Genomic DNA, 13,270 nt, shown 5'->3' on the forward strand with positions numbered 1-13,270 from the left:
AGGCTTCCCCACTTCCTCTGTATACACCATGGGCTGCCTCTCACCTGCTTGTGGGCCGGGCCTCCCGCTGAGCCTTTCGGGACCCAAAGAGGTGTCCCCATTTGATGCCTCCAGGTGAAGGCCCTGAGGAACCTGCTTCACTTTCTGCTGGAGGGGCAGTGGACCCTTCTCTCTCTCGACTACGCCTCAGCTCAGCCAGCACAGAATCAGGGGGGCTCCCCATCCAGAAGGGCCAGCCCCTGTCAAGAGTCTCCTCGGGGGCAGGGCAGGCCTCAGCTCCCTCTACTACTCCCTCTCGGGGGGGTGGGCCCCCGCCTCCTGCCCCTTTCTTTTTCTCACTGCTGCCAACACTGCTGCTATTGCTGCCACCACGGGGGAACCTAGAACCCTCAGTGGAGCCGTCGATGTATACCTGGGAGCTCTGCATGAGTTGGTACCACCAGCTAGCCTGCCCGCCTCGAGCCCTGCCACGCCCTAAACCCCCAGCTGCCTCTGCCACCTCTTCTGTCTCCTCCTCTTCCTCCTCATCTTCTCCACCTTCTGGAGCACCCACGCCCTTCACCCGCTCCCCATGGGCTGCCCTGTCCATGTCTCCAGGGCCCTCCTGGCCCCGGGCCCGGGTCAACTGCAGCGTTGAGTGGGCAGATAGCAGCAGGTCCTGGGACACCCGCAACAATTCCTTGTGCTGCCGCTGCTGCTGCCCACTTTGCAGCAGCCGGTGCTGGAACAGCAAGTCGAGGCTGAAGGGCAGCAGGGCCAGAGGCTGTAGTAGCAGCAGCAGCTCCTCAAAGAGGCCAGGGCACACGGTATGCGCTGCGCTCAGGAAACCCCATGGCTGGTAGTGGCTCTGGATGATATCTAGGGAAGAAAGAGAGAGAGGGATTGAGCCACACAGAGAAGCAAAGCCTGGCCTGGGGTGGGCCTCTGAAAGGCAACTCGGGAGAGCCACTGCATCGTGCTGCACAGGTTGTGGACTGTGCCACTTAGATGTACTGCACTGTAAATGATGTCCCCTTAAGTTGTGCATGCATTAACTCACAACCGTAAGTGGCAGCCCAGAGTTCAGCCCAGAGTTCAGAGGTGTTGGGGTTCCTGGCCACCCTAACTTCCAGATTGCTTAAGTATCCTGCTGACTACAAGGCTCTAACACAAGCAGAAGCAGGAAAGGGACTTGGGTAGAAGCCCAAGCCTTGAGGATGAAAGCTTGTGTAGTTCCCTTCCTCACCCCAGCAACTGAAAAGACAGTCGTGCCTCCCTCTTTTGAGACTCCGAGGTCTGACCTACATTGAATTATCAAGACAGGACAGGGTTCTGGATATTACCTTCATGGGTATAGAGGTGATTAAACCAGAACTCCAGGGACCGGATGCTGTAGGGAGATAGGTGAAGAGAGTTGATTCTCATGTGGACATAGCCAGATGATAAGGTACAGAGGAGACAGACATGGGGTCAGACACAGTATAGGTGAACATCTCTCTTCTAAAGCAGGGATGCTACCTGGTTCATTTCATTTAATATAGTTCTGAAACATCAGTGGGGGTATGGGGAAGGGGTGAACATGTGATTAAACAGGCCGATCACTTCCTCCTAGAGTGGAGTTGGCTTGCACAAGACCCAGGAAATCAGGGCAGCTACTGAGTGAGAGGGAATGACCTGGGCCCATACTTGAGAATGAAGACTACTATGGCATGGGTCCCAAGATGGACTTAGGGTCAAGCAGGATTTGGAAGCAGTGCTGGAATTGAGAGGGTCAGGGTTTACAATATCCAGGGAAACAGAACCAGATTAATTTCCAAATAAGCCAGATCATAGATTTGTAAAAGCAGAAGACCATGTTGGTATCAGTGCCAGAGGGCTGGGGGTGTGGTACGGAACCAGTGACCTACTGGGGGAGGCTATAGCTAGGCGAGGCTATAGCTAGGTGGGGAGAAAGGGAGCCTGGGCCCTGGCCACAGATTCTACAGATCCCTCCGTTCTGTCTCAGTTTAGGGAGTTGCTTCCTCGGAGGCAGCAGAGCCCCGGGGAGAAGGCAGGCGGTTTGCAGATCTTTCTGTGCCACATACTCACTTGAGCAGGCCGAGGATGAAGGCGTTGAAGCGCATGGTATGACTGGTGAGCTCTGGGAATTGGCTGATTTTGTTGTAGAGGCCGTGCAGGACCTTGGTGGATGGGCCTGGGAGGAAGCCTTAGTTGGAGGTCACATGCCCAATCTCTAGAACCCTAAATTCAGCCTGGGGTCCCCATCTTGTACCTAGCACTTACCTAGCTGAGTAGAAGCCTCAACCACACTCCATGGCATATTCTTACGTTGTCCAATGATGACGTCTAGCACAAAGGCCTTGAGCCCATCCTCCAGCACAGCCCGGACCGCAGGACACAAGTACTTTAGAACGAGGTGGCCTACATTGGGGCTTACAGAACTGTTCCCCAGCTTTGCCTGCAGATGCAGTAAGGAAGTACAGGAAATCATTTGAAGCCTGACCTTGGCCCTCTCTGACTCTCGTCGTCAGCCCTCATGGTGCTTCTCTTGCGATCCCCATCCCTAAGTACCAACTCTGGGTTCTAGATGAAAGAGAGCAAGGGAAGATGGTAGCGCAGAATAGATAGGGTCAGCAGGGTAGAGCTCAGCTCTCCAGGTTCTTGCCTACCTTTACCCCAGGATCCCGACTTGTACCAAAATGGGCCACAATGAGGTCTACAGCAGTGTTGACGGCTTTCACCAGCCCTGTAAGTGAGAACTTCATGTGACAGGTCCTTGGGCAACTCAGCTGGGACTAACTCCTCAGTGGGGAGAGGGAAGGGCTTACCCACACACATGCACATACACACACATGCACACACTCTCTCTTCTGTCTCTGCACATGGGTCTCACCAACGCACCGGGCCCTGGACCATTCTGTTTTGGCTCAATGCTCGGCCTTCCTGTTCTCACCTCCCAGCCTGGACCCACCTTAAGGATTCTATTGTTGAGACCTTCAGTGTCCTAACTTCCTTGCCCCCTTACTCCAATCCTGGATCAAACTAACTATCTGTCTTCCCTACTCAGACACCAGGCTACTGACTGCTGCTGGATAAAATCCAGGGCCACTCATACTGGTGACTGACAAAGGACACTTCTCTGAGGTGTGCCTAGTGGCACCCTCTGCTATGCTCTCACGGTGCCATGCCAAATCTTTGCCCTTCTTCTCAAGCCCTTGGTTCTACTTCCCAGAGAACAGAGGTCACTGGTCATGAATCCTTTCAACTTCCCTCTCCATCCCAAAGACATAACTATATTATATCTCTCCTCCCTCCCTCCTGCCAGCCCCCTCAGTCCCTTTCCATCTTGGAAGAAGATGGCTGTTCCCCTTCTCACCCAAGGTTCTGCCCTCTCCCTAAGCTCTGAATCTCCCACTCTGCCTTTGAGACTTTAGCTTCATCCTTTTCCCTTTTAAAGCTTCTTCCTTTCAAAATCATGCTCAGTTCCTTCCCCACTATCTTACTGAAACTGCTCTTTCTTAGTTCAGTGGTGCCTTATTTGCTAAACAGAGTGGTTACTTGTCGGCCCATATCTTACTAGATGTTACTATCATGCTTACAGAAGCCGCTAGGCCATGTAGTACTTGAATTCCCCCTATTGGAGCATGTAGACATTTATTTATGACATGCAGTCTCCCTCACTATACTTAGGTCCCTGAGGGAAGAGACTGAAGCCTGATTCCTAAACATCTGATAAATGACCCTTGCTCACTTGCACAAACGCGTGGTACACAGTACACAGACTTCTTGTCCCAGTGTCTGTGCTCTCTAACTCCTTCCTGGCACTTGGAGTTCTAAGGCAGGGAAATATTCTGGAGGGCCAGGTAGCAGGGCAATAGGCACAAATGGGTAGTGACAATGGAATTCCTGGCCTGAGCTTGGGGTAATATCCACCTTTTTTCTGAAGCAGGTCAATGGAAATGGCTTCTGAGTTGCCATCTGGGGACAGACAAAACTCAGCTGGAGGTTTCTCAGTCAAGGAAAAGGGATCTTGGAAGTCAGGGCATGTCAGTGGTAACGGCTTCACTACTTGACCTGGAAAGAAGCAAAAAATTAATCCCAAGCAACTCTTTCTGAGCTGCGGCTCAGTTCCATTCCTCATACCCTCTGAGACATGTTCCTTTGGGACTGACCCCTTCTCTAACCCTTCCCAGCTGTGGCACAGCCTGCCCTGGGTGTACTGGGGACCTGGCCCACACACCATTCAGCCGGCAGTTCAAGTGGCCAGCAGCACTGAGGGAGCCAGGGAATTCAAAGATGGGGTTCCTTCGGGCCAGCCGAGCTTCCTGTGGCCTTCGGTCTAGGCTCCCTGACAAACCAGGTGGCCCTAGTGGGTTCTTCCTCCTGTATTCCCGCCACTTGAGTGCTTGAGGGGATAGGTGGTTGGCTGAAAGCAGAACAGATAGCAGAAGAGGTAGGCAAGAGTTAGCAGGAGACAGCATTCCATATCCACCCAGTGGTCCCATATAAAACATGAGGGTTGGGAATGAATGCATATTATGCACAGATGCTGGGGAAAGAGATGCAAACATTTTACCCTCTGGCCCCAGGCTGGAGGATAAACCAAAGAGAATGAAGTACGTGGTGTGGAGGGTGGGGGCCGTGAAGCTCATACCATTACTGGGCCTGGAGGCCATGCTGCCCTCACCACCTCCCCGGGCCAGGCTCTCTGCTCGGCTGAGGCTAGATCTCCAGGAGCCCAGAGGAGGCAAGCTTCCTGTTTCATGGAGTCGGTACTCAGCCAAGGTCAGTATCTTCTGATTTTCCTTCTGCAGCTGCTGGGAGGTTGCAGGCCGGACAGCAGGAGGACAGGAGAGGCTCCATGGGAGTGGGCTTTCTGTGGCTGTGGACTGCCCTGGGGGAGGGGAGCACGAAGTGGAGGCAGAAGAGTCGGTGCTGGGCCCAAAGGGGCCAGCACTACGGATAGGGGAGTAACTGCCCAGGGGTGATGGCCGTGAGGTTTCTGGCTCAGGCCCAGCTTTCCTGGCACCTCTGTTGGTGGATGCATGTGACTCCCCTGAAGGAGCTGAGGTTGGGCCTTGAGCAGCGGGGGCAGCCAGTGAGGCAGGCTGCTGTACACGGCTGCAGCCTGAGAGGCTATAGAGCTGGGAAAGACTGTGGAGGGCCCGGGCCTTGGCCAACTGCTTGGGGAAGTGGTGCTGGAACACGAAGGGCTGGATGGGCAGCGTGGTTGGCCTCTGCTCCTTGCTGTATCGAAGGACCGGTCGGCTCTCAGCACCACCCCCTGTGGCAACAGGGATGGAGAATGAATCAGATGGACAGACACTGAAACCCATATGAGAGGAAACACAGAAACCGAAGGGGAGATGATGCTCACTAGGGAAGGGGCAGGAGATGGGCAGGACCTGGGTTGTAGGAACTGAATAGGGTCGGGGTAATCCAAGTTGTGGGCTGGGACACTGCTCCTACTCTCTTGTAAAACTTTTCCTATTGTTTTTATGATATCGAATTGTATTATATTCTTGGCTGTTCATCCATTCTTCATTTTCTCAACTTCAAAGGTGGGTGTGTCTTAAGGCTTACTTCTTATATCTCACTTTACACTTTCTCCCCTGCATTATTCAAGTTTAGACATTCATACAGATGACTCCTGAACCCACAACCTTAGCCCCAACCTTCCTTTTGATCTCTAGATCATTCTGCTCTAGGGTTCTGCTTTCACTTAAAATTTGCTATTTTAAAACAGCTCATCCATCACCTTTCTCCTGATAACTTCCATTTCTGTCAGTGGCAGAACCACCATTTTCTTTGTGTCTAAGGCCTAAAGACTTGGATGGAGTCAGTCACAGATTTTCAGGGTCAAGATATTATTTACTTCAAGCTTTTACTCATCATCCTCTATATCCACCCCAAGGCAGCCATATTTCATTCTTCAGAAAAATCTAACCATAATAAAATATTTCCTTCCTTGCAGCCAGAATCAGCTTCCTCTCTACCCTACTCCCACCCTTTCATGATCCTGGCATTGGAGCCTCAGAGTCCACATCAGCTCCCTCTACACAGAGGTGTGTTCCCCAAGACTGGTTCTCTCTTGTTTTTTTTCAGCAAGGTCATTGTCCCTCAAAACATGGGGCTCAGAACTAAACTGAGCACAAAACTCCAGGGCACTGCACAGTGGAACTGTCTTTGCGTTTGAATTCTGCTTCTAATAAAATACTGTAAACATCTGAATGAACACAAGATGGCGCCATAAGCAATCACACGGTGTAAAACCCTGGGCGTGGCTCACTAGAACAACTCTGAGAAGCAGGAATTATATTCTTACTTGACATATCAGGATTTGGAAATTCGGAGAGATTGTCATTTGTCCAAGGTCACGCAACTAGGATTCTGCCTAAGCTGGAGTCTGACTCTGGGGCTAATGTTCTCTTTACTACATCGTACTACACATGAAATGGTACCAGGGTGGGTTTTCCTTCCCCTCATCTTTTTCCATTAATTTACTTCAGTGAGTCTTAAGGGGATGAATCACTCCCGAAGGACATTTTCACATGATACCCTCCTGTCATCCCAGTCAGTGCTTAGAGAGCAACTTCTGTCTTTCTCCCTTGCTCACTATGCTCCAGCCATACTTCCTACTGTCCTCAAATATGTTAAGTTCATTAACATGGGGCATTTTGCACCTGCTGTTCTTTCTGCCCGAAACGGTCTCATCATTCAGGCATCAGCTCAAACATCACCTCTTCAGTAAGACCTTTTCTGACCACCTTAGCCCCTCTGGCAAATTATACTCTATGTCATTCTCCTGTTTTATTTTCTTTTAAGCATTTTTTCACTATCAGAAATTATCTTATTTGTTTATTGTCTATTATTCCTCATAAGGGCTCCAGAAAAGCAGGTTTATAAAAGCTGTTCACCATTGTATCTCTCCGGTGCTTTATTTGGTGCACAGTAGGCATTGAATAAAGATTTGTGACTCCCCACTGTTACCCTTGGTTCAGGCCAACCTCACTGCATCCAGAATCTTCTTACATATATCAGCTTGCTTCCTAAAATACCAATTTTATGTTATCCCCTGTAGTCGCTACTTCCCACAGAATAAAGTCAAATCTTTTCAGTCAGGTAGGTGTCCACACTAGCCATGGATTAGGCTCCTCTCCCTTCAAACTTCCACCCCTGCTCTCCTCATTATTGTCGCTCTTCCCACCACATTCCCATCTTTACGCACACTGCTTTTCCTGCTGGGAATGTCTTTTTCCTTTCTATTTATTCAAATATCAAATTTCAAGGCTGAGCTGACCCTATCAGATAAGGCCTTCCCAACCCTAGCTTTATTACTTACACTCCCCTACATAAATTAGCGACTATTTCTACTCTTTTAAATATTCTCCCTACTAAGTTCCTAGAATAGGGTTTGAGGCAGAGGAATAAAATCAGGGAAGAATGGGAGCCTACAGTGGGGAGTGGGTCTCAGTTCTAGCCTGAGGGAAAAGAGACAATAAGTTTTCTCACTTTTCTATGTGACAACCCTTAAGAGAATTGGAGACAGACTACATTCACCCAAGTCTGCTCTTCAGTAGGTGACATAACCCTAGCCCCTCAGCTCCTCTTTAAAACAGAGTGCCAGGACCTCCAGGCAGGCACTAACTGGTTCAGAGGAGTGGGAGACTATCAAGTCCTCCCTTCTGGGTTCTATGAGTGAATCCAGTCATTTTAACTTTTTGGAAGTCCTTCCAAACTTCTGACTCATTCCGAGTTTGTAATCAATTAAACATCCCAAATCAACTCAAGTACCACTCACACATCAAACTTTACACTGGTCCCTGATTTATTAGTTCTTCCCGGATTTGGTAAGATCCTTCTGAATCTTGATTCTGCTGCTCAGGATCTCAGAGATCTCAGCTTCTTTTGTCATTCATGAATTCTCTAAATTGTGAGTCATTTTTTGATTAAAAAAAAAAGGTGTAGAGCCAAGGGAAGAGGACTGTGGTAGGTCACTGAAGACTTATGGAACAGGACAGTATCTCGATATGAAAAGTCTTATCTGATAGAAAAAATACTTTTTATGCTTCTCCTCCCATCTCTGACCAAGACTGTTCTTGCCCTCAGAATGCCAGCCACAGCATCCCGTGCCCAGATACATCCACCAGACACTGCAGTCTACAAAAGGAGAAGGAAGCGGGTTCCAAAGGACTCTAGCCAATCCCTGCTGTTTCTGATCCCCCGCTTCCCTAGACATCCCCTGCTCCTACCCATGAAATCTCCTGCTGGACTCTGATCTCCCTAACAGCAGAGATAATGCCATTTATGGTTTTACAAACCCTTACCTTTGAGAAGCCAAGAGATCCAACCTAAGGCTACAGCACAGCAAATTCCCCTCTATTTTCCTTTCCCCTGCTTTATCTCCCCCTTCCTTCCATACCTTCTGAGATCTGGCTTCCACCCTCACTACTCCTAAATGTTGCTTTTGGGATTCTTCAGCCTTAATCTTGGCGATTTCTCTTCAGAACTCATTTGGTTGAACTTAATTCTTTTTGAAACTTTCTCCTCCTATGGTCCTGTGACTTCACTCTCTCCTGGTTTTCTTTCTATTTTCCTGGCTAATTCTTTTTAGTCTCTTTTGAGGATTGCTCTGCTCACCCTTAAATAATGGTACCCCCAGGGCTTGTCCTGGTTCCCTTCATAGCTCCACACATTCTCCCTGGATGCTCTCATCCACTTGTAGCTTCGACTACCAATTTTATTCCAATAACTCTCCCATCATGGTGGTCTCCTGACCTCGAGGGATACTTTCTAATCCACCTTCCACCCAAACAACCAGTGATATCTTTCTAAAATGCAAATCAAAACAGGCCGCTATGCTGTATAAAAAAAAAAAAAAAAAAAGTGCCACTCCTCTGATTAAAATCCTTCAGTGGTTCCATCCATATCCCACTATGGCCATACCAAATTATTTGCAATTTCTGGAAAGCATCAAGGTATTTCGTGCCTTTGTGGTTTTGTATAGACTATTCTATAAGCCTCGAATGTTCTTCTTACAAGTCTCCGCAAAGCCAATTTCTACTTCTCTTTCTAGACTGTACTTAAATGTGAACTGTGTTAGCAGTCCTTTTCTGACATTTCAGTTTGATTTCGATATCCCTCTCATAGACCAAAAACACACCATCTCTGCATTTTACTTATCTATTTCCTCTTCTGTTTCCATCTGTGGTTGAAATTCCTTGAGGGTAGAGTTTGTCCCTCTCATCTTTCTATCACCAGCACTCACTTAACATAGGGCCTTTATAAAATAATTACTCAAATATAATAAAAGAAATAGGGAAAGCGCTGGCCTAGGAGACTTAAAGGTCAAGTGTCAGGTCACAGACTCTTTGAAGAGTGGCTACAATCACTGATCGAAGAATGAACTTCACTGACGCTCAGTGTGGTTTGCCTGTTGGACATATCCCTCAGCTCTTGGACATATCCCTTAGGCCCTGCAAATTCCTAAATGTCCAAAACTGAACTCATGCCTCATCCCATTTCCAGTAAATCTACTTCTGTGTTTGCAGTCCTTATTCATGTGTCATCATCTTTCCAGTTATCCAGACTTAGAATCACAATCTTCTCAGTGCTTCCTTTCTCAATACATCAGTCCGTAAGTCCTGTTGATTTTTATCTCCTCAGTGCATTTTTTTTATCCCCTAACTTCCTCCTCCCCATTACAATTGTAAGACATGCCCTGGACTGGAAAGATGATTGATCTAGGCTGAGGAACTTCTAGTCGTATGGATGGGGTGGTTGGCAGGGCCCTATCACTGAGGAGGCCATTTATACATCCTGGTACTTTCCAGCCTCTAGGTTCCTTACCGTCAGCTCTAGCTCTGGCATCCCTCTGGGTATGGCTGTTGGCTGGGCTCCCTGGGAGAGCAGGCCCTGGATCCATCAATTGCGTCAGGGGGCCATGCCCAGCAGCTCTGAGGCCAGTAGGTGGCATCTCACTGGACTGGGGGCCCTGACAGACTTGGGTGGACCAGGGCTCTGGGCCAACTAAGTCCATGCCTGGCCCCAAGGGCATGGGTGGTAAGCTATGGCTACAGTGAGTGCCCTCATCCAGTGGGCCCACCCTATCTTGCTGGGCTTCTTGGATGGGTGAGAATTCCTGGGAGGAATCCCCAACGCTCACTCGAAGTGGCGGGGAGCCAGAGCCTGCAGCTTTCTTCCGGCCCTTCGCGAGCTCAGCAAAAGAGGTGACCCGCTTAGGTGGGGAGCTAGGTCCAGCCAGAGCTGTAGGGCCCTCACTCAGGCGCACTGGGCAACTCAACATGCGTTCCAGTGAGCCCAGGCGGACCGGAGGGCTGCGCTCGAGGCTGCGATCATAGCTTCGAGAGCGCTGACGTCCACTGCTCAGGTTGGGGGGTGAAATATTAGTGTACACTTGCCCCTCCATCACGGTGGGGCCCATGGGAGCTGCAGCTTCCGTGGAGGAACCCACTGCTTCTTGTTTCTCTGGCTGGACTTCTGGCTTCTGGAAGAGATAATACTCAGAGGGCTGGCTAGGGCCAGGGTCGGGGCCAGAGCCGGGTGCAGGACTTATCTTGGTGTGTTCCTCAGAGCAGCTGGTGATGGAAGAGCCAGCAGGGCTCGGGGATGATTGGGAAGACAGGTCACAGGTGACAAGTTTATAGTAATTCTGTGTGGCCACAACGAGACGGGCCTGGCTCTGGAAGCAGGCTGTGAGGTCAGCCACGGCTGGGCAGGGCTCACAGTGTGGGCGGTAGGAGTTGCAGTTGGCATCGAGCTCAGGAGATGAGGCATGAGGACAACCATATCCTCCTTCCCTTTCTCCACTATCAGGGTGGTGGGACTCACAAGACATCTTAGACTCAGCTGGGGAGGGTTGCAGGTCCAGGTAGAAGGCGCCAGGGTCTGAGTGGCTGCAGAAGGAAGAGTCGCTGCAAGATTGTGGGGCAGAGTTGAGATTGGCACGGGTGCCATGCATCTTGTTGTACAGGGTGCTGAAGGTGACCAGCACGCCATCTGAGCTGTTGCAAGAAGAGTCACTCACATAGCCCATGGACTGGTCAGCCGTCTCAGACTGACTGGATGTGCTACTGCAGCGGCAGTACTGGGCTCCTGAGGCTGAGCATCTGGCGTTCCTTGGGGATTCATCTGAACTGAGCTTCCATTCCTGGTCAAAGGAAAAGCCAGAGGTATCACTGGCTCCACCCCCACTGCCACTCCCACCAGGTCCCCCACACTCATCCAGCTCCATGGTCTCTGCTTCCAACTCTGGCTGGCAGTGGTGGCTAGTGCTGCACTGCTGGGTATCTAAGGTAGTCACTGGTTCCTGCTCCTGCCCCTCCACCACTCCAGCCCGACTCCGTGCTGCACCCCATGACCTGACCGCTCTGGGGCCAGGTGGTGGCAGCTGGAAAGGGGAGAGATGAAAGGTGGGCTGGTCAGCCCCATGTAGGTGGAAGGACTGCTGGGTGGCACTATCACCAATGCCGTCGTCATATAGGTCACCAAGTCCTGGCTCAGCAACACCCTCCTGCAGCAAGAAGGGATTATGTCGTTTAGGGGCCCCAGAGCCTCTTCCATCACGACCCCTACTCTTGGTGCTGCTGTCTGCAGACCTCGCAGATACCCCTGGAGCAGAGTGCAGACTGTTGTATAGCAGGGAGTCAGCTTGTCCTAGGTCTTGATCAGGCTGGGTGACGCCCAGCTCAGGTGGGCAGAATGGATTGGGTCTTGTGCTCCCACTACCTCCACTTGCCCCTCCACAGCACTGCCTGTCTGGGACTTGACAGTGCACCAGGGGGATGTGGTGGACGATGAGGGTCTCTCCAGTCAGCTTTGGGGGACTATCCATTTTGGAAAGTTCGAACAAGGGCATCAACAGCACCAGACACTGTCCCCGGAGCCCAATGGGGCAGAACACATTTCATCAGGAGAGCTTGGCACCTGGAGAGAGAAGGAAAGAAAGGGAACCTAATGTCACCTCCCTGGAAGTTAGGGACATGACCTTCCCATATTGTTTTCAGACAGGGAAGAGCTCAAGAGGAGTTAAGATGCAGCTTGATAACACAGCCCAATAGGACAGGGGGTATCCGCCATACTTTCTGCACTACACAGGTCCAGCTCATGAGTTCCCCATTCATTTTAAGTTTCCCAGGCATCCACTTGTAACAAAAGGCCAGGCCCCTTTTAATACACATATGAAGATCTGGGGATCTCAGAGACAGCACTTTGTCCTCTTTCAAGGAACCTGTTCTTAGCAGTAAATGATGACTAGTCCTGCATACTAAAACAAACAAACAAACAAAAAACTATGAACAGTGACATAACTAAGGAAAAACCATCTAGGATGTCCGAAAGGGATCTAGGCACTGAGGAAATATAAAGATGCCTTGGAAACAGCTATAACACATGAGTTTACACATGTGGGGAAAATCACAAATTATATATCATATTCTCATTGAAATAAGCCATAATTTTGCAAAGAAAGTCTTTTTTAAATATACCATATCATTTGACCCCTGTGTCATCTCAGACTCCTTTTCTCCTCCTCTGAGCCCTGGAACACTTGTCCCTCTCTGATGGCTATGAGCTAAGGATCTTTACTCTCCCTGCTGGAGCCTCTTGAATACAGAGACCAAAGTGGGCATTAGAGCAACTGCAAGTATGGCTGATGCCAACCTCTTCCTTCTCAATGGGGATGGGGGTCAATTTCTATCTCCTTTTTGTCACTAGCACAATATCACATAAGGCCTTGCAAACATAATACATTTTTAATAAGAGGATAAGAGGCATAACACATTCTTAATATTTGTCCAGCTCAGGGTATAGATCTTCTGAAGTGTCCAAATTTTGCCCAGTTTTAGCCTAAGATTTTCACCATGGGGGTCCTCTACAAAGTCTTCTCTTCTCAGTTTCACTGTGATAGGCTAAGGTAAAGTTCTCTCTTGTTCATGGTCTCCTGGCCCCAAGGACACAGCCTATATCAAGGTTCTCTGGTTTCTTGGCCAGACTGTGGAAGAACGGCCTCAAGTTCTAGTCTCCTGTGCTACCAAGTTCAGGTCCCAACAGTCTTCACTTGTTCAGACTACTCATATCCAATTTTTCCTAGTTCATTCATTTCCCTTCTTTCTCTTTTCATTCCTGTCATTTTCCTTTCACCCACAGTGAGTCTGGATCCACCATTGCCTAAGTTCTCCATCGTTTAGTTGAACTCTTAATACCACCAATTAAAAAAAAATTAACTCATTTAGATCAGAGGATTATAGCTCTTCAATTTGGAGTACAGTAA

General features: G+C 49.5%; 1 protein-coding gene across 6 annotated transcripts in view; it reads right to left on the minus strand.

Annotated features, from left to right (window-relative positions):
• Positions 1 to 13,270, minus strand: part of RUSC2 (RUN and SH3 domain containing 2) — a 48,213-nt gene that overhangs the window by 972 nt on the left and 33,971 nt on the right. For 2 of the 6 annotated variants that reach the window (XM_039875450.1, XM_039875449.1), the window contains exons 2-10: positions 9,829 to 11,925; positions 4,634 to 5,263; positions 4,220 to 4,405; positions 3,913 to 4,053; positions 2,649 to 2,725; positions 2,263 to 2,437; positions 2,068 to 2,173; positions 1,323 to 1,369; positions 45 to 858 (exon numbers count right to left, since the gene is read on the minus strand). In XM_039875450.1, the coding sequence (XP_039731384.1) occupies positions 45 to 858; positions 1,323 to 1,369; positions 2,068 to 2,173; positions 2,263 to 2,437; positions 2,649 to 2,725; positions 3,913 to 4,053; positions 4,220 to 4,405; positions 4,634 to 5,263; positions 9,829 to 11,857 (4,205 nt within the window). In that variant the 5' untranslated portion in view covers positions 11,858 to 11,925. The remainder of the gene's footprint in view (positions 1 to 44; positions 859 to 1,322; positions 1,370 to 2,067; positions 2,174 to 2,262; positions 2,438 to 2,648; positions 2,726 to 3,912; positions 4,054 to 4,219; positions 4,406 to 4,633; positions 5,264 to 9,828; positions 11,926 to 13,270) is intronic. The other 4 variants (XM_039875452.1, XM_039875454.1, XM_039875451.1 and 1 more) reach the window with 3 other exon arrangements.

This window comes from Pteropus medius, unplaced genomic scaffold (assembly GCF_902729225.1).
Source record: "Pteropus medius unplaced genomic scaffold, Ma_sr-lr_union100, whole genome shotgun sequence".
Lineage (NCBI taxonomy): Eukaryota > Metazoa > Chordata > Mammalia > Chiroptera > Pteropodidae > Pteropus > Pteropus medius.